This window comes from Crocuta crocuta, unplaced genomic scaffold, assembly GCF_008692635.1.
Source record: "Crocuta crocuta isolate KB4526 unplaced genomic scaffold, BGI_CrCroc_1.0 scaffold445, whole genome shotgun sequence".
Taxonomy (NCBI): Eukaryota; Metazoa; Chordata; class Mammalia; order Carnivora; family Hyaenidae; genus Crocuta; species Crocuta crocuta.
Genome location: NW_027530847.1, coordinates 2,115,658 through 2,133,758, shown reverse-complemented (window position 1 = coordinate 2,133,758; position 18,101 = coordinate 2,115,658). Strand labels below are relative to the sequence as shown.

At 44.2% G+C, this 18,101-nt stretch overlaps 1 protein-coding gene across 1 annotated transcript in view; it reads right to left on the bottom strand.

The window, feature by feature from the left end:
• SNTA1 (syntrophin alpha 1) overlaps positions 1 to 10,077 on the bottom strand; it is a 37,918-nt gene extending 27,841 nt beyond the window's left edge. Inside the window, exons 1-3 of the mRNA XM_077769374.1 lie at positions 10,000 to 10,077; positions 1,393 to 1,470; positions 63 to 428 (exon numbers count right to left, since the gene is read on the bottom strand). Coding sequence (XP_077625500.1) covers positions 63 to 428; positions 1,393 to 1,470; positions 10,000 to 10,077 — 522 coding nt within the window. The remainder of the gene's footprint in view (positions 1 to 62; positions 429 to 1,392; positions 1,471 to 9,999) is intronic.
• Between the last annotated feature and the right edge of the window lie 8,024 nt (positions 10,078 to 18,101).

Below are 18,101 nucleotides of genomic sequence, written 5' to 3'. Positions count from 1 at the left end.
CTCCGACCGAGCGCCTAGGGCAGAGGGCGGCGGGGGCCCGGTTGGGCCAGCCGCCTCCCTACACCCGGCCGCTGGGGGTGGAGCCTGGGGGGCGGGGCTGCCCAGGGGGTGTGGCTAACGGCGAGGGCCGGGGCCGCAGGCAAGCTGGCTGGAGGACTGGGGCTGCGCCCTGGATCTAAAGGATGCGGTGTGGGACTACTTCGGGGTTGCGGGCGTAAGGGTGCCGTGGGGGTAGGGGTCAATAGGTAAGGAGAGAAGCCCCTGAATGAGGAGGGGCCGGGGCTATGCGGGGGCGGAGCTTCGTGTCTGGAGCAGGATCCTGCGACGGAGACTGAGCTGGGCAAGGACGTCGAGGGCCAGGACCGTAGCTCTCCGACGTGGATGAGAACCAGGGATCCTGGTGCGAGGCTTCGGGCGTCGGGGCAGAGCTATGTATGGAGGGGAGCCGCTTCCCAGGGACACGGCTTGAGTTTAAGAGGCAGACATCGAGCCCCCAGGGACTCCGTAGTTAGGGGTTGGAAGGAGCTAGTTTCCCCGGTGTGGAGCCGGAGCTTCGGTCTGTGGGCGTGGCTTAGATGGGGCGTGGCTTCTAACGCTGACAGGTCCCGCCCACCAGAAATGAGCACGCCGCTGGCTCTGTTTAGGTGTTGGGGAGCTGGTGGACAGGGTCTGCACCTCGAAATTGGAAGGGAGTTTAAGAAATTAACCCCCTGACTGATGGATGTGGGGGGGAGGGGGGAGATGGGCATTGAGGAGGGCACTTGTGGGGATGAGCACTGGGTGTTATATGGAAACCAATTTGACAAACTATTTGTAAAATAAAAAAAAAAAGAAAATTAACCCCGTGTTCTGTTAAGAGTTGAATAGACAAGGGGCGCCTGGGTGGCTTAGTCGGTTAAGCGTCCGACTTTCGCTTAGGTCATGATCTCGCGGTTCGTGGGTTCGGGCCCCGCGTCGGGCTCTGTGCTGACTGCCAGCTCAGAGCCTGGAGCCTGTTTCAGATTCTGTGACTCCCTCTCTCTCTGACCCTCCCCTGCTCACGCTGTCTCTCTCTCTCCTAGAAATAAATGCAACATTAAAAAAAAAAAAAAAAAAGAGTTGAATAGAGAAAAGCCTGAAGTCCCACATTGAGAGACTTGGCTCCAGAACCCAGAACTCCTCGTGTGAGGAAACAGGGCCGGAAGGTGGGGGCTCTGGGTTTGGATGTCGCTCCGTTAGCTCCATGTCAACCTTGATCTCGTGGCTTCACTTCTCTGGGCTTCAATGTCCTTATCTTTGAAATGGGGCTCCCAATAATCCCTACCTCATGGAGTTCGTGTCAGGATTAAATCAATGCGAAAATGCATTGTAAACTGTAGCCCCTGTGCAATCAATATGGCAGCTTTTGTTTACCGAATGTTTACCATAGGCCAGGCCTATCCGAGCATTTTCCTGTGATATCCCCGACGTCACAGCAGCCTCGAGGAGTAGCTACAGTCAATGACACTCCCATTATACAGAAGGGAAAACTTGGATTTAGAAGGTCTAATTGGCCCCTGTCACACATTTATGAGTAGGGCAGAGCTGGGACTCTAACCTAGGTTTGTTTGACACCAGAGCCTAGGCGGTGAACCACTGCCAAACAGCTGCCAGATACAGAAGTGAAGTGAGATCATTACCAGAAAAACCTTCCCCAAATCGCGCACCTCAGCCTGCCTTCATATCTGCCCCTCATCTCCAGCTTCCTCCTAGCAGGGATGTGTTGCACAATAAATCATTAGGGCCACATTATTATATAGATTCCTTGCACCTTCAGGTAGATGTGATCAAGGGAAAAAGGGAACTCACAAGAAAACAGGTACATAAGTTGTCCACAGCAAACTTATGTTTGCAAATAACTACAGACCAACACAACTATCTCAACAATAAGGGAATGGCTCCATGCCACTGAAAAGCCACTGAGGCCACATGTATAATATGTACATACATGTACATCTAATACATAGATGTCACTTATTCAGTTTGCTTACGCTGCCATATGAGCTGTTATTTAAACCTCACACATCCTGCACAGCCTTGTATATTACCCCCATTTTATAGATGAGGAAATTGAGACATAGCACTAGTAAGAACAGACATCTAGTCTAAAACCTGGCTCTGTCTAGTCTCCAATCCCATTTACTCCTACTCCTCTTTTCTGCAGCCCACATAGCAGCAAAGGACGAGTTTACAGTTCATTCATTCATTCATTCACCAATACTTACTGAATATCCCCTATATGCCAGACACAGCACTAGGCATACAAACACTAGGTTACAACAAGATAGTTGTAAACAAGTAGTTGTAAACAAGATAGGGGCTCATCTCACAGTACATACAGCCCACTGAGAGGCAGGATCCCATGGTGGTTAAGAAGGTGGGTTTTGGGGGCGCCTGGGTGGCTCAGTCGGTTAAGCGTCTGACTTTGGCTCAGGTCATGATCTCATGGTTTGTGGGTTCGAGCCCCGTGTTGGGCTCTGTGCTGACAGCTAGCTCAGAGCCTGGAGCCTGCTTCACATTCTGTATCTCCCTCTCTCTCTGATCCTCCCCTGCTCACGCTGCCTCTCTCTCTCAGAAATAAAGCATTAAAATTTTTTTTAAAAAAAGAAGGTGGGTTTTGTGCCCTGATTTTCTTTGTTCAAATTCTTACTGTCCCCTTTATCCCCTCCCCTATCTTTATTGAGATATAACTGACACATAACACTATGCCATTTTCTATCTCCATGGTCCTGGATGACTTATTTAACCCCTTTAGCTTTCTATTTCATAATCTATAAAATGAGAATATTAAAATTTAAAATTACTATCCCTGGGATTATTATAAGGAATAAATAAATAATGCCAGTAAAGTGTTAGCACAATTCCTGTACATAGTAAGCATTCAAAAAATGAGTTACAATTATATTGGAAAATGGGCATCAGTCAAATAGCTTTAATTTAGAGTGATAAGTATCAAAACAGAAAGGCACTACTAGGGGCACTGGGTGGCTCAGTTGGTTAAACATCCAACTTTTGATTTCCTCACGGGTCATGAGCTCACTGTTCCTGAGTTTGAATCCCTCATCCAGCTTGGCACTGATGGTGCAGAGCCTGCTTGAGATTCTCTCTCTCTCTCTCTCTGCCCCTCCCCTGCTCTCTCACTTTTTCTCAAAGATACATAAATAAACTTTAAAAATTCTTTAAAAAAAAAGACACACTAACACACACACACAGGTCTGACATATATATGATATTCAATAAATATGAAAAACAGAAAGTGAGAGAGGAAGGAAGGATGGGAGGAAGAAAGAAGGAAATATAGCATTATGCATTGACATTTTTTTAAGTTTATTTTTTTTTAGCAATTTCTGCACCCAATGTGGGACTTAAACTCACAACCCCGAGATCAAGAATCACATGCTCTTCCAACTAAGGCAGCCAAGTGCCCCTATGCATTGCTACTTTAAAAGTATGACTTTTAGGGGCCCCTGGGTAGCTCAGTTGGTTAAGCATCTGACTCTTGATTTCAGCTCAGGTCATGATCTCAACAGTTCATGGGTTCAAACCCTATGTGGGGCTCTGTGCTGATAACTCGGAGTCTGCTTGGGATCATCTCTCTCCCTCTCTGCCCCTCCCCTGCTCATGCTCTCGCTCTCTCTCTCTCTGTCTCTCTCTCAAATAAACTTTTTAAAAAGTATGGTTTTTATGCTCTAAATATGGTGGAACGACCTGAGAAAATTAGGGACACTTACCAAGTAAGTTACTTACAAAAGTAAACACTTATGATAAATGAGAACTACATCCTTCTTGGCTCCTGGAAGCTTCCCTCAGAAGACAGAGAAGGAAAAGAGGAGGAATCAAGCAGGAGGCAAGAGACCAGAGGGACAAGAGACCAGACTCCTCTCCCAAGACCCAAGCCTGAAGCCAGATTCTTAAAAGTCCCTCCACGTATTGCCCTGCTTAAAAAAGACTTAATGAGACCCAGACAAACTTGGTGAGAAAAAGCCCTAATACAGAATTCTTCCCCTAGGGGACTGTTTTCAATGGTTATAATGGGAAGGGATGAAGGAGAAGGGTGATGTGCACAGAATAAGAGAAGGCTAGCAGAGAAGGAAGAGGATGTAGAGCCAGAAAAAAGAGTGATGTACGCATGTGTATATGTACATGTGTATCTGTGTGTGTATATATATGAGTATGTGTATGGGTGTTTTATGTGCAAATTTGTGAGTGTTGTGTATGTGTGTCTGTGATCACACAGTATGGACAATGCCAATCAGCTGTTCCTCAGTCAGCCTGCCCCCAGGAACCCTGTACCAATTCCCTGGAGGAATACCACTGTGGTCAGCTGATGCCTCTCTGCTGCTGTGGCTCAGGAATTGGGCTTACACACACACACACACACACACACACACACACACACACACACACACAAGCCTGGCTCCCCACCAAACCCCAGGGCAGAGTTCCCAGAGGAAACCAGTTCAGGCTCAAGGGATGAGAAGGGGGAGGGCAAAGGAAAGAGGAAGGGGAGTTGCCCAATTTACTAGTCTCAAATTCCCACTGAAGGCCCTGTGGGCCCAACCCCTTGGACCTAGAGTCTGGGACCCTAGTCAAGTAGAAAGGTCTCTATGCACGGGCTCCAGGGCAGGAAACAGACCCAATGATGGCAGCAATAACGCAAGTTTACATGATCCATTGCTTAACCTAACTGCTTTCCATAGATCATCTCCTTTAATCTTCAAGCCGACCTAGGAAGTAAGTCCTATTATTATCCCCATTAGGCAGATGAGGAAACTGAGGCTCTGGAACATGAAGTGATAAGCCCAGTCAATTTGGCACCAGGGCTCTCTGTGACACCATACTGGACTCCAGGAGAATTTGGATCTTACTGGAGGTTGAGAGACTTTCAAAGTCTAAGAGTCCATGGTGCCCTGTAGGATGGAAACCAAACCAAGTGCTTCCCTTATATGTCACCTTTTAATATGCATTGCAGCCTTCTGAGAGAGGCATTATCATCTCCATTTTGCAGAGGGAAAAACCAAGGCTTAGAGAGGGAAAGGATTTGTCCAAAGTCATACAGCTAAATAAACGGCAGAGCCTGAATATGAAACAAGTTATTTCTGATTCCAAAGCTTTGGCCCTTCCTACTGGGCTACTCTAGGATCCTAGTCAAAGTCAGATGCACAGAATTTAGGCATGTGGAACTGGGGGCAAAGGAATGTTAGCATCCTCAACTCTTGGCAGTTAGAAGGAGAACCATTGGGGGCGCCTGGGTGGCTCAGTTGGTTAAGTGTCCAACTTCGGCTCAGGTCATGATCTCACAGCTCATGGGTTCAATCCCCACATCAGGCTCTGTCTCTGTGATGACAGCTCAGAGCCTAAAGTCAGCTTCAGATTCTGTGTCTCTTCCTGCCCCCATCTCTCTCTCTCTTTCTCTCTCTCTAACCCTCCCCTGCTTGCTCTCTCTCTCTCTCAAAAATAAACATTAAAGAAATGTTTTAAATAAATAAATATACATTTTTTAAAAAAGGAGGACCCGGGGCGCCCGGGTGGCTTAGTCGGTTAAGCGTCCGACTTTCGCTTGGGTCATGATCTCGCAGTTTGTGGGTTCGAGCCCCGCGTCGGGCTCTGTGCTGACTGCTAGCTCAGAGCCTGGAGCCTGTTTCAGAGTCTGTCACTCCCTCTCTCTCTGACCCTCCCCTGTTCATGCTGTCTCTCTCTCTCTCTCCTAGAAATAAATAAATAAAACATTTAAAAAGAAAAAAAAAAAGGAGGACCCATCAAATGTCACCAACTCCAATTCCCCACCCTACTCCAAGCAAGAAGCCCTTTAGAGCATCCCTGAGAGCTCTGCCTCTAGTCTGAGCTTGGATGTCTCCAGTAACAAGGACTTCACCTCTCCACAAGGCAGGGAGAGGGAACTCACACTCACACTTTTTAATCTTGCTGTCTCTGTGCAGGGGACTCAGTATGCCTCCTTAAAATGCTTGTTCAAATTAAAGCTGAGAAAAAAATGTAATTCTCCCACAACCATCCTGTTCATTTCCTTCACAGCACTCATCACAACTTGTACTCCATGCTTCACGTGTTTGTTTACCTGACTATCACCTGTCTCCCTGTCTCCCCACTAGACTGGACACCCCTTGAGGGCAGGAACTCTACCTAGCTTATTGCTATAACCCCAGCACCTAGCACAGCGCCTGACATTATAAATACCTCTTAAGTAAATAAACGAATTAGTGAGTGAATGAACGAATGCTTGGTGAGGGAGAGTAAAAGGAGTTTAGATAAAGAGGGAGATGGTCTTCCAGGCTGAAGGCTGGGAGAAGGGCTGAATTCAGCACCTCATGCCTTTAGGCAGGACCCAGCGATCTCCCACTGTCAGGGCAGGCACTATATTGCCCACCATTAAAGCCCAGAACAAGACCTGGCAAACAGTAAAAGTCCAGTAATGTTTGATGAATGAATGATGAATAGCAGAACAGGGTTCTGGTTTCCACTTAAAAGGATGCCATCCGCAGCTGGTACTCTTTCCTTCTTACTTTATTATTTCTTTTAATTTTTTAATGTTTATTGGGGGGTGCAGAGAGAGAGAGAGACACAGAACCCAAAGCAGATTTCAGGCTCTGAGCTATCAACGGGGCTCAAACTCACGGACTGTGAGATCATGACCTAAGCAGAAGTCAGGCGCTTAACCAACCGAGCCACCCAGGCATCCCTCTTTCTTTTTTTAACTTATTCAACAAATTTTGTTTAATGTGGCTAAGGTAAGTGTGGAAAAATCACCTTTCAGGGTTTTTTTTAAAGTTTATTTACTATTTACTTATTTTTAAGAGAGAGAGTGTGTCGGGGCACCTGGGTGGCTCAGTCGGTTGAGTGTCCAACTTCAGCTCAGATCATGATTTCACAGTTCGTGGATTTGAGCCCCGTGTCAGGGTCTGTGCTGACAGCTAGCTCAGAGCCTGGAGCCTGCTTCAGATTCTGCATCTCCTTCTCTCTCGGCCCCTCCCCCACTCACATTCTGTCTCTCCCTCAAAAATAAATAAACATTAAAAAAAAGAGAGAGTGTGTGTGTGTAAGCAAGCAGGGAGGGGCAGAGAGAGAGAATCCCAAGCAGTCTCCACACTCACCACGGAGCTCTATGCAGGGTTCAACGTGGGGCTCTATCTCACGACTGCAAGATCATGACCTGAGCCAAAATCAAGAGTCTGTTTAATCGACTGGGGCACTGAGGCGTCCTGGAAAATCACATACTTTCTGATAAAACAAACATTTCCTGGGCCTTCTCTTTCAATATATCTGACATCAATTCATTTATTTATTCATTCAAAAATATTGGGTGGCTCAGTCACATGTGCGTCCAACTCCTGATTTCAGCTCAGGTCATGATCCCAGGGTCATGGGATCCAGACCTACCTGAGATTCTCTCTCTCTCTTTCTCTCTCTCTCTCTCCCCCTCTGCACCTCTCCCTCATTCATTCTAAATAAATAAATAAGATGTATACAGTCCTGCCCTAGTGGAATCTATACTCTAATGGGGGAGTCTTTCTTAAACAAACAACAGAACAAGTAAAATAACTACCAAACTGATGAGTGCCTGAGAAAAAATAATAAACAGAGGACAATGATGGAGAATTAACAAGGGGCAGAAGGACCTTCTGAGGGTAGTCATGGAAGGAGTTATATTCAAGCTAAGACCTAAAAATTGACAAGGAGCCAATTATGCCCGGAGGAAAGAGACCGTGCAAAGGTCTTCAGGTAGGAAAGGCTTTGGCTTCTTGGGATAGCCCTAGCTTAATATAAAGGGAGAAGGTGCAGAAAGGTCACAGGAGCCAAACAATGCAGATCCTCTTAGACAAGGAAATACACCCAGATTTTATTCCAAGCTAGAGGATACTGGAGGGCTTCAGTGAAGAACTAACATGGTTAGTTTGATAGGGTTACATTTAATTCTTTTAAGTATTAAAAATATTTAGGGGTGCCTGGGTAGCTCAGTCAGTTAAGTGTCCGACTTTGGCTCAGGTTATGATCTCATGGTTCATAGGTTCGAGCCCTGCGTCAGACTCTCTTCTGCCAGTGCAGAACCTGTTTCAGATCTTCTGTCGCCCTCTCTCTCCCCTGCCCTCCCCTACTCACACTTTCTCTGTCAACAGTAATAAACATTAAATAAATAAATACATAAATACATAAATTTAAAATAATTAAAACATCTTGCTAATGCATAAAGAATAAGAAGAAAAGAGAAGGACAGATACCATATGTTTGCACATATAGGTGGATTAGGAGGAACTTAACGGAGGACCATGAGGGAGAAGAAGGGGAAATATAGTTGGGGAGAGGGAGGGAGGCAAACCATGAGAGACTCTTGAATGCTGAGAACAAACTGAGGGCAGATGGGGTGGGGGGAGGTGAAGGGGGTGATGGGCATGGAGGAGGGCACTTGTGGCGATGAACACTGGGTGTCATATGGAAACCAACTTGACAATAAACTATTTAAGAAAAAAATTTCAAAAAAAAGAATAAGAAGAAAATAATCACGCACGTACAATGCAGTTTAAATAATAGAACATGACCATAAATATGTACATATATACATACATACTAAAGTAAAGAACAGAACATAATCAATTCATCTGTGAGGCTCTCTCACCCCCCTTCTTAATCACATTCCCCCTTCCCACATCCAGTGACTACCACTAATGAATTCTGTTATACTCATGTCCTTGTATTTCTTTGCAGTGGTAATGTGTATGTAGGAATCTTAAACAAGCGATTGTTTATATTTGCTATTTTTTAAACATTTTACAAATGGACACTTTCCTTTCTACTATTTGGAAGTTATATTCTCTCATTGTATTAACTCTATTACTCTAATTACTCTCTCTCAAATTATTTGCTGTGTTTATCTAGTATTTTGGTGCTCATTTTTTCCTCTTAATCCCACAAATCAGATATTATCATCACTTTACACAGTGAACGTTTATTCAGAGTTACCTACGTCTTTGCTCTTTGCTCTTTCATGCATCTCAGAACTTTCTTCTGGGATTATTTTCTTTCTCTTTGAATTATATCCTTTAGGGTGCCTGAGTGGTTCAGTGGGTTAAACGTTCAACTTTGGCTCAGGTCATGATCTCGTAGTTTGTGAGTTTGAGCCCCACATCAGGCTCTGTGCTGACAGCTCAGAGCCTGGAGGCTGCTTCAGATTCTGTCTTCCTTTCTCTCTGCCCCTCCCCCACTAACACTGTCTCTCTCTCTCTCTCTCCTTCAAAAATAAACATGAATTATATCCTCTAGAATGTCCTATAGTGAAAGAGGGTACACTAATGGTAAAGTTTCTTTTTGTCTCTCTCTGTTTTTTTTTTTTTTATTTTAGATTTAAAGAATTTTCTTTTCTTTCTCCAGATAGGAAGGATACAAATTGGAAATTTTACCAAAGTATACAATAATCCTTGGGGCGCCTGAGTGGCTCTGTCATTTAAGCATCTGACTTCAGCTCAGATCATGATCTCACAATTCGTGGGTTCAAGACCCTCATTGGGCTGTGTGCTGACACTTCAGAGTCTGGAGCCTGCTTCAGATTCTGTGTCTCCCTCTCTCTCTGACCTTCAACCACGAGTGCTCTGTTTCTCTCACACAAAAATAATTAAACATTAAAAATAGTTAAAAACAACAACAACAACAACAACAATCCTTGATCCTTCACAATGGGCACAGGCCTCTAGACAGTCCTCAGGTGACACAAAAGCCTTTGTGAGACCGATTCAACCAGAACTATTAATTACCGTCTCTCAGGAAAGCACAGATTCAATGTTTTTCAAGAAACCTTGTATTCCAGCTCCACAGTTGAGAAAACTCGTGTTACAGGACAGACCGAACAAAGCAGATCAGGCTGCAGTCACTGTACTTACTGCCCTGTGGCTCACAGCGCTCCCCACCAGCCCTTTCCCACTCTGGGCCCACTCAAAGTCGGCTTTCTGCCAGCGGTAAACCAGTAAATCGTACAGATGAAGAGACAAGGCTGTAGATGTCGACCTGGGTTCTCCTGGAGGCGCAGCAGTGACGCCCTCCTCCAACCTCCATTCTGCATCCTCTGATCCACTAACCACACACAGTGGTAAACCAGGATCCCCAGCCCAGCTGACATCAGATGAGGCACAGCCCAAAGAGGAGAAGAAAGGAAAGCGCCAAAGATGCGAAAATCTCTGCTTTTCTTTATCTGAAAGTTTATTTTATGCTGTTCTTGAAAGACAGTCTCACGGAGTGGGAATTCTAGGTTGGCGGATTTTCCCTCTGCACATTCCGTCAGCCCTGTCTTCTGTCTTCCGTTGAAGCTATTGACAGGTTTGCTGTCAGTCAAATACTCCTTCCTTTTGTGGATAATCTGTCTTTTGGTCTTTCTTTCAAAAACCTATAACCTGGGGTGCTTGGGTGGTTCAGTCAGTTAAGCATCCTATTTTGGCTCAGGTCATGATCTCACAGCTCATGGGTTTGAACCCCTGAGTCGGGCTCTGTGCTGACAGCTCAGAGCCTAGAGCCTGCTTCAGATTCTGTGTCTCCCTCTCTCTCTGCCCCTCCCCTGCTTGCACTCTATCTCTCTTTCTCTCTCTTAAAAATAAATAAATACAGAAAAAAAAAACCTATAACCTAAGTCTAATCATGAGACAAACATCAGACAAATCCTAATAGAGTGACATTCTACAAATACCCAACCAGTTCTCAAAACTGCCAAGGTTATCAAAAATAAGGACAGTCTGAGAAACTGTCGCACCCAAGAAGAGCCTAAGGAGACATGACAACTAAATGTAGTGTGGTTTCCTGGAGGACGATGGAACAGAAAAAAGTACATTAGGCAAAAACTAAGGAAATGTGAATACAGTATGAACTTTAGGTAATTAATAATGTATCAACATTGGTTAATTATGACAAATGTACCATAATAATGTAAGATATTATTAATAAGGAAAATTTGATGTGAAATGTATGGGAACTCTCTGTAATATGCTCATTACTTTTTGGAAAATTTAAAACAGTTTTAATCATTAAAGTTTGGGGGCACCTGGCTGGCTCAGTCAGAAGAGCATGCAACTCTTGATCTCAGGGTTGTGAGTTCCAGCCCCACATTAGGCACAGAGATTACAGAAAATCTTGGATTTCACGTAACTTGTTCTGTGTGTATTCTGCAAGACGAGCAAACACTTCTAATAAATTTTAATTTAACAAATAAGCAACGTCTTGCAATATGAGTAGTACAGGCGTGATGCTGAATGTCACATGATCACAACTGAGCCAATGGTTCTTTCTCTCTTTCTCTCTCTCTCTCTCTTTCACTGCAGGATTGTGGGTGACTGTCAGTGCTATGTCACATTTCCCAGAAGCCCTCAAAAGGAGGCAAAAGCAAGTGTCATTGGATAAGTTCCTTGTTAAAGTTGCAGGAAAAGAAAAAGATTCCGTTGAGCCAATAGACAGCAGTGATTCTGTTAGTGATAGTGAAAGTCGTCTTACACAATAACCCTCCGCTCTCTTGTCTCCCTCACACCAGCCACAAAGGTTTTCAAAGGCAAGTGCAGGTTAATTTGTTTTTCTTTATATTTTGTATTTTCTTTATTATTTTGTATTATAGTATTGTATCATTTTTATATGAATATTTTTGGGTTGGGAATGAATCACCTGAGTTTCTATTATTTCTTATGGGGATATTCACTTTGACATACAAGTGCTTTGGATTACAACCATGTTTCCAGAACAAATTATACTCGCAAACCAAGGTTTTATTGTACTTAAATTAACAAAAAAAAAACAAAAACAAAAAAGAACAACAAAAGGAGGGGTGCCTAGGTGGTTTCGTTGGTTAAGGTCCTGACTGTTGGTTTCAGCTCAGGTCATGATCTCACAGTTCATGAATTCAAGCCCAACATTGGCCTCCAAGCTGACAGTGCTCTCTCTCTCTCTCTCTCTCTCTCTCCTTGTCTCTCTGCCCCTCCCCTACTTGGGCTTTCTCTTTCTCTCTCAAAATAAATAAATGAAATTTAAAAAAGAAAGAAAATAAAAATAAAAACTATTCACCTGGGGGTGCTTGGGTGTCTCAGTCGGTTGAGTGTCCAACTTTGGCTCAGGTCATGATCTCACAGTTTGTGGGTTCAAACCCCATGTCGAGCTCTGCGCTGGCAGTGCAGAGCCTGCTTGGGGTTCTCTCTCTCTCTTCCTGTCTCTGCTCCTCCCCTGCTTATGTTTGTACGCACGCTCTCTCAGTCTCTCAAAATAAATTAATTGAAAAAATAGGACAGAAAAAAAGAAAAGAGTCTATGTGTGGGGCACCTGGCTGGCACAGTCAGAAGAGCAGGTGACTCTAGATCCTGGGGTTACAAGATTGAGCACTATGTTGAAAGTAAAGTTTACTTAAAATTTTTTTAAATCTTTATTATTTAAAAGAAATTTTANTCACACTGTCTCTATCTCTCTCTCAAAAAAACAAAACAAAACAAAACAAAAATAAAAGAAGGTGATAAATCTGCTGTTTGAGAAAAGGTCCCCAAATTTAAAATAAATAAATAAATAAATAAATAAATAAATAAATAAAAGAAATTTTAATGTTTATTTTTGATAGAGAGTGCAAGCAGGGGAGGAGCAGAGAGAGGGAGACAGAGAAGTGAAAGCAGGCTCCAAGCTGTCAGCCCAAAGCCCGACCTGAGGTTTGAACCCAGAAACCATGAGATGATGACCTGAGCCAAAACCAAGAGTTGGATGCTCAACTGACTGACCCATCCAGGTAACACCCTCCCGAAAAACATTTTTTTATTTATTTTATTTTATTTTAAATAAAATTTAAAAAATTTTAAATAAGTTATTCTAGTTTTATAGTTTGGCAAGTCCTTAAGTGTTAAATATAGGGTTATCATAGGACCCAGTTATTCTACTCAGGTATATACCTGAAAATATTTGACCTCACAAAAATTTATACACAATTGTTCACAGCATTCTTATTATTATTATTACTATTGCTAAAAGGTGGAAACAATCCCAATGTCCATGAACTGATGAATGGATAACCAAAATGCGGTCTATTCAGGGTGCTTGGGTGGCTCGGTTGGTACAGTATGGGACTCTTGATCACAGGGTTGTGAGTTCAAGCCCCATGTTGGGCATGGAGGCTGCTTAAAAAAACAAAACAACAGCAACAACAACAACAACAAAAACCAGGGGCGCTTGGGGGCTCAGTCAGTTAAGCATCCAACTCCTGATTTCAGCTCATGATCTCACGGTTTGTCAGATGGAGCCTCACGTCGGGCTCTGTGTTAACAGCAAGGAGTCTACTTGGGATTCTCTCTCTTCCTCTTTCTCTGCCCTTCCCCCACTTGCATACACATGTGCACACTGCACATTCCCTCTCTCAAAAATAAACATTAAAAAGGTTTTTTTTAAACAGATTCTCTCTCTCCCTCTTTTTCAGCTCCTCCCTGCGCACATTTTCTCTATACAAAAAGAAAAAAATTTTCCCCAAAGATAAGAACAAAAACAGGAGCACTGGGTGGCTCAGTTGGTTAGGCATCTGACTTCACCTCAGGTCATGATCTCATGGTTCATGAGTTTGAGCCCCACATTGGACTCTGTGCTGACAGCTCGGAGCCTGGAGCCTGCTTCAGATAGTGTCTCCTTCTCTCTCTGCCCCTCCTCTGCTCACACTTTGCCTCTCTCTCTCTCTCAAAAATAAACATTAAAAAAATTTAATTCTTAAAAAAAGAAAATATTGGGTTGCCTGGGTGGCTCAGTTGGTTAAGTGGCCGACTTCAGCTCAGGTCATGACCACACCATCTGTGAGTTCAAGCCTTGCATCAGGCTCTGTGCTGGCAGCTCAGAGCCTGGAGCCTGCTTCCGATTCTGTGTCTCCCTCTCTCTCTGCCTCTCCCCTGCTTGCTCTCTGTCTCTCTGTCTCTCTCAAAAATAATAAAAATTTAAATAATAATAATAAAAGAAAATATAGGGGTACCTGGGTGGCTCAGTCAGTTAAGTGCAAAACTTTGGCTCAGGTTGTGATCTTGTAGTTCATGGGTTCAAGTCATGGGTCAGGCTCTGTGCTGCTAGCCTGGTTTTTAGTATATTTATAGAGGTGTGTGACTATCACCATGGTTTAGTTAGATTTTCATTATATATATTCTTTTTAATTTTTAAAAATGTTTTTGAGTGAGAAAGAGCCAGAGTGTGAGTTGGGGAAGGGCAGACAGAGAGAGACACAGAATCTGAAGCAGCCTCCAGGCTCTGAGCTGTCAGCACAGAGCCTGACATGAGGCTCAAACCCGTGAACCATAAGACCATGACCTAAGCCGAAGGTGGACGCTTAACTGACTGAGCCACCCAGGTGCCCTGCAAGGAGACCATTTAAAAGACTATTCAGGTTATATATTACAACCCCACTCAGAGCTTAAAACAGTGACAGTCAATTGTGTTACTATCTGTAATTGGGGCGGGGCTCAGTGGGGACTGTTCATCTCTATCTCACATACCATAGATGCAGTGGCTTGTCTGCAGGGTGGAAGATCTATTTTCAAGATAGCTTATTCACAAGCCTAGCCAATTGATATGGACTCCTTGGCTGGGAGGCCAGGTGGTCCTGGGGAATTGGGGGGTTCTATTCCTCTCCATGCACTGCTGGGCTTCCCCACAGCATGGTGGTTGGGGTGCAAGTTAAAGTGTTCCAAGGAAGCAAGGTGAAAGGTCATGGTGTTCTTATGATCTAGGCTGGAAATTCACATAACATCATTTCTATAGTGCTCTATTGGCCAAGACAGTCACAAATGTCCTCCCATATTCAAGAGGAGAGGAATTTGACTGATGAAAGAATGAGAAGATTCTAGAGGAGTACATAGGATAGGAGTTATTATGATGGCCATCTTTGGAAAATCCAATCTGCACAGAGGCTGTTGAAGTTGTCCATTTGGCAGATGGTGGCTACTAGAACTAGGGAGTGGCTATAGCAGGGATCAAGAGGAATAAATATAATTAAGAAGTATTGAAGAGGAGGGGTTTCTGGGTGGCTCAGTCAGTTAAGCGTCCAACTTCGGCTCAGGTCATGATCTCCCAGATCGTGGGTTCAAGCCCCGCGTCAGGCTCTGTGCTGACAGCTAGAGCTTGGAGACTGCTTCAGGATTCTGTGTCTCCCTCTCTCTCTGACCCTCCCCTGTTCGTGCTGCCTCTCTCTCTCTCAGAAATAAATAAAACATTTAAAAATTTAAAAAAAAAAGAAGTATTGAGGAGGAAAGATGGATAAGACTTGCTAAAGGTTAGGTGCAGGAAGTCAGGGAGAATCAACAGCAGTTGGAAGATGTTGAAAGTGTGTGATAATGGAAGATAACATAGGAAGAGAGCAGAGAAAGAAGAAAAATGGGCCAAGGATTGAGCCCTGGCATAGAAATCAAGCAGAAGAGGAGAGAGCAAGATTAAACAACCATCTCAGGAAGCAGGAGATTTGCTATAGGATGTGTTTTGTTGAGTGGGGATTAAGAGAGGGTTTTTTTCTCTTAAACCAGACATGCGTCCTGGGGCTCTAATTCTATCCCCCCAGCAAGCAAATAAACTTTGTGGGGGGATGATAATAGTTTAAATTGGTTTTGATAATCCTCAGGTCAGTAGCAAGGTTTCAGAGGCTAGAAGTACATGGGACAGGACCCAGGGCAACAGGTTTGGCTTTCTTCCTAGAGATAATGAGGAATGAGGAAGGTGTCACACTTGGCAGAAAACAGAGTCAGAGTTGCATCTGAGAGCTTTTAGTCCCAAATCCAGCGTTTCACAAGGGAGGAACCAGAGGCCCTAAAGAGTCTCAACAGCTCTGTTCCTCAGAGGCCCTAGAGAGCCTCACTACCCCTGTTCCCCACCCGCCCAGTATTGGTCACTGCAAAAACAAACAAACAAACAAACAAACAAACAAACAAAACCATAACCAAAAACACAACACTGTTAATAAGCTAGAGACCAGCTAATGATGCTGGGGTCCCCTGATTTCCACACCCTAGCGCCACATCTGACTGGTGCCAGCAGAGGGCAGCAGAGAGCCAGGGCAGCAGGGTCCTAGGCAGGCTGACCATTTCAGCCCTGGTAGAAGATGGGAGTCTAGAATGGGTGAAGTACTTTCTTCCCTTCCTCCTGTGAGGATTAAAAAAAATTTTTTTTAATGTTTATTTAGTTTTGAGAGAGAGACAGAGAGAGAGAGAGACAGAGAGCGTGAGTGGAGAAGGGGCAGTGAAAGAGGAGAAGGAGACACAGAATCCGAAGCAGGCTCCAGGCTCTGAGCTGCCTGCACACACCCTGATGTGGGGCTCGAACTCACAGACCGCTCAAACTCATGACCTAAACCAAAGTCGACTACTTAACCGACTAAGCCACCCAGGCGCCCCTCCTCATGTGAGGATTATACATCAATTTCATACATGGTGATAATAATAATAATTACCAGCCACCATTTTTTGAGCCAATGCCATCTCCACACCCCTACCTCTCAGTCACTGAGCCAGCCAATGGAAAAAGAACCAGTTTGGGGGTCAGGCAGACTTGGCCTCAAACCCTGACTCTTCCACTAACACCATGTGTGACCTCAAACATATCACTTCTGAGTCTTACTTTCCTCATCTGTAAAATGGGGATAATAAAACAAAAGGCTAAAGGGCTCTGAGAGAATTAAATGACTCTGTCTAAGATGCCTGGCACATGGGAGAGCCTCCTAAAATTTTAATTCCTTCTTCTGGCTTCCATAGACTGTTCTATTTAGACAAATGTTATTAATGGCATTTAACAGACATTCATTCTGTGCATACCCTGTGCCTGGTCCTATCTTGGGAGCTTGGGAACACACATGTTCCAAATGGACAAGAAGCAGTAAAAGCACCTCTGGGTAAGGATGGGTCCCCACCAAGTCTAGGGTCTGCCTATCTGGATTAAGAGCCAGGATTCCAAATTCTTACTGCCTTGCCTGAAATTTTTCTTGGGCTGCTCACCATGTGACCTCGGGCAGCTCACTCTGTTTCTGAGCCTTAACCGCATCATCTGTAAAATAGGGATAGTTGTAGTATGTAGAGGATCAGGATGACATTTACTTATTTAAAAAAAAATTTTTAGGGGGGCCTGTGTGGCTCAGTCGGTTAAACGTCCAACTTCGGCTCAGGTCATGATCTCACGGTTCATGGGTTTGAGCCCCACGTTGGGCTCTGTGCTGACAGTTAGCTCAGAGCCTGGAGCCTGTTTCGGATTCTGTGTCTCCCTCTCTCTCTGGCCCTTCCCTGTTCATGTTGTCTGTCTCTCTCAGAAATAAATAAAAAGCATAAAAAAATTTTTAAAATTTTTAATGTTTATTTATTTTTAGGAGAGAGGCAAAGCGTGAGCAGGGGAGGGACAGAAAGAGAGGGAGACACAGAATCCAAAGCAGGCTCCAGGCTCTGAGCTGTCAGCACAGAGCCCAACGCCGGGCTCAGACTCACAAACCATGATCATGACCTGAGCCAAAGTTGGACACTTAACCAACTGAGCCACTCAGATGCCCCTATTTATTTTTTATTTATTTTTTTTATAAATAGGCGCCCCTATTTATATTTATTTTTATTTATTTAAGCAATCTCTATAGGCCATGTGGGGCTTGAACTCACAACGCAGAGATTGAGAGTCACGTGCTCTTCTGACTGAGCCAGCCAGCTCCCCCCAACAAAGTGATATTTAAATGTGACAATACACAGCAAATACACATAGTAAGTGCTGAGTAAATTTAAAATCAAAGTACTGTTGGGGTCCCCTAAAATTATTTCTCCCCTGAGCCGTCTTTACTGCTCACTCAGATCACCAACCACCCTCCTCAGGCTGCAATCAGAGAGGAAGCAAAATTCCAGTATCTAAAGACTGGCTCCACAGCTGTGGGGCCTCAGGCATTTAGCCTTTCTGTTCCTTAGTCTCCTATCCAGAATACTGGGATCACAGTCATCCCTGCCCATGACAGGTTTTGTGCGGGTGAAAGTGCTAAGCACAGTGTCTCATCAAATAAGTGCACGGTATAGATTCAGTTCTTCTGACTTCTTTTTTTAAAGTTTATTTTTGAAAGAGAGAGAGAGGCTGCCAGCAGGAGCGGGGGG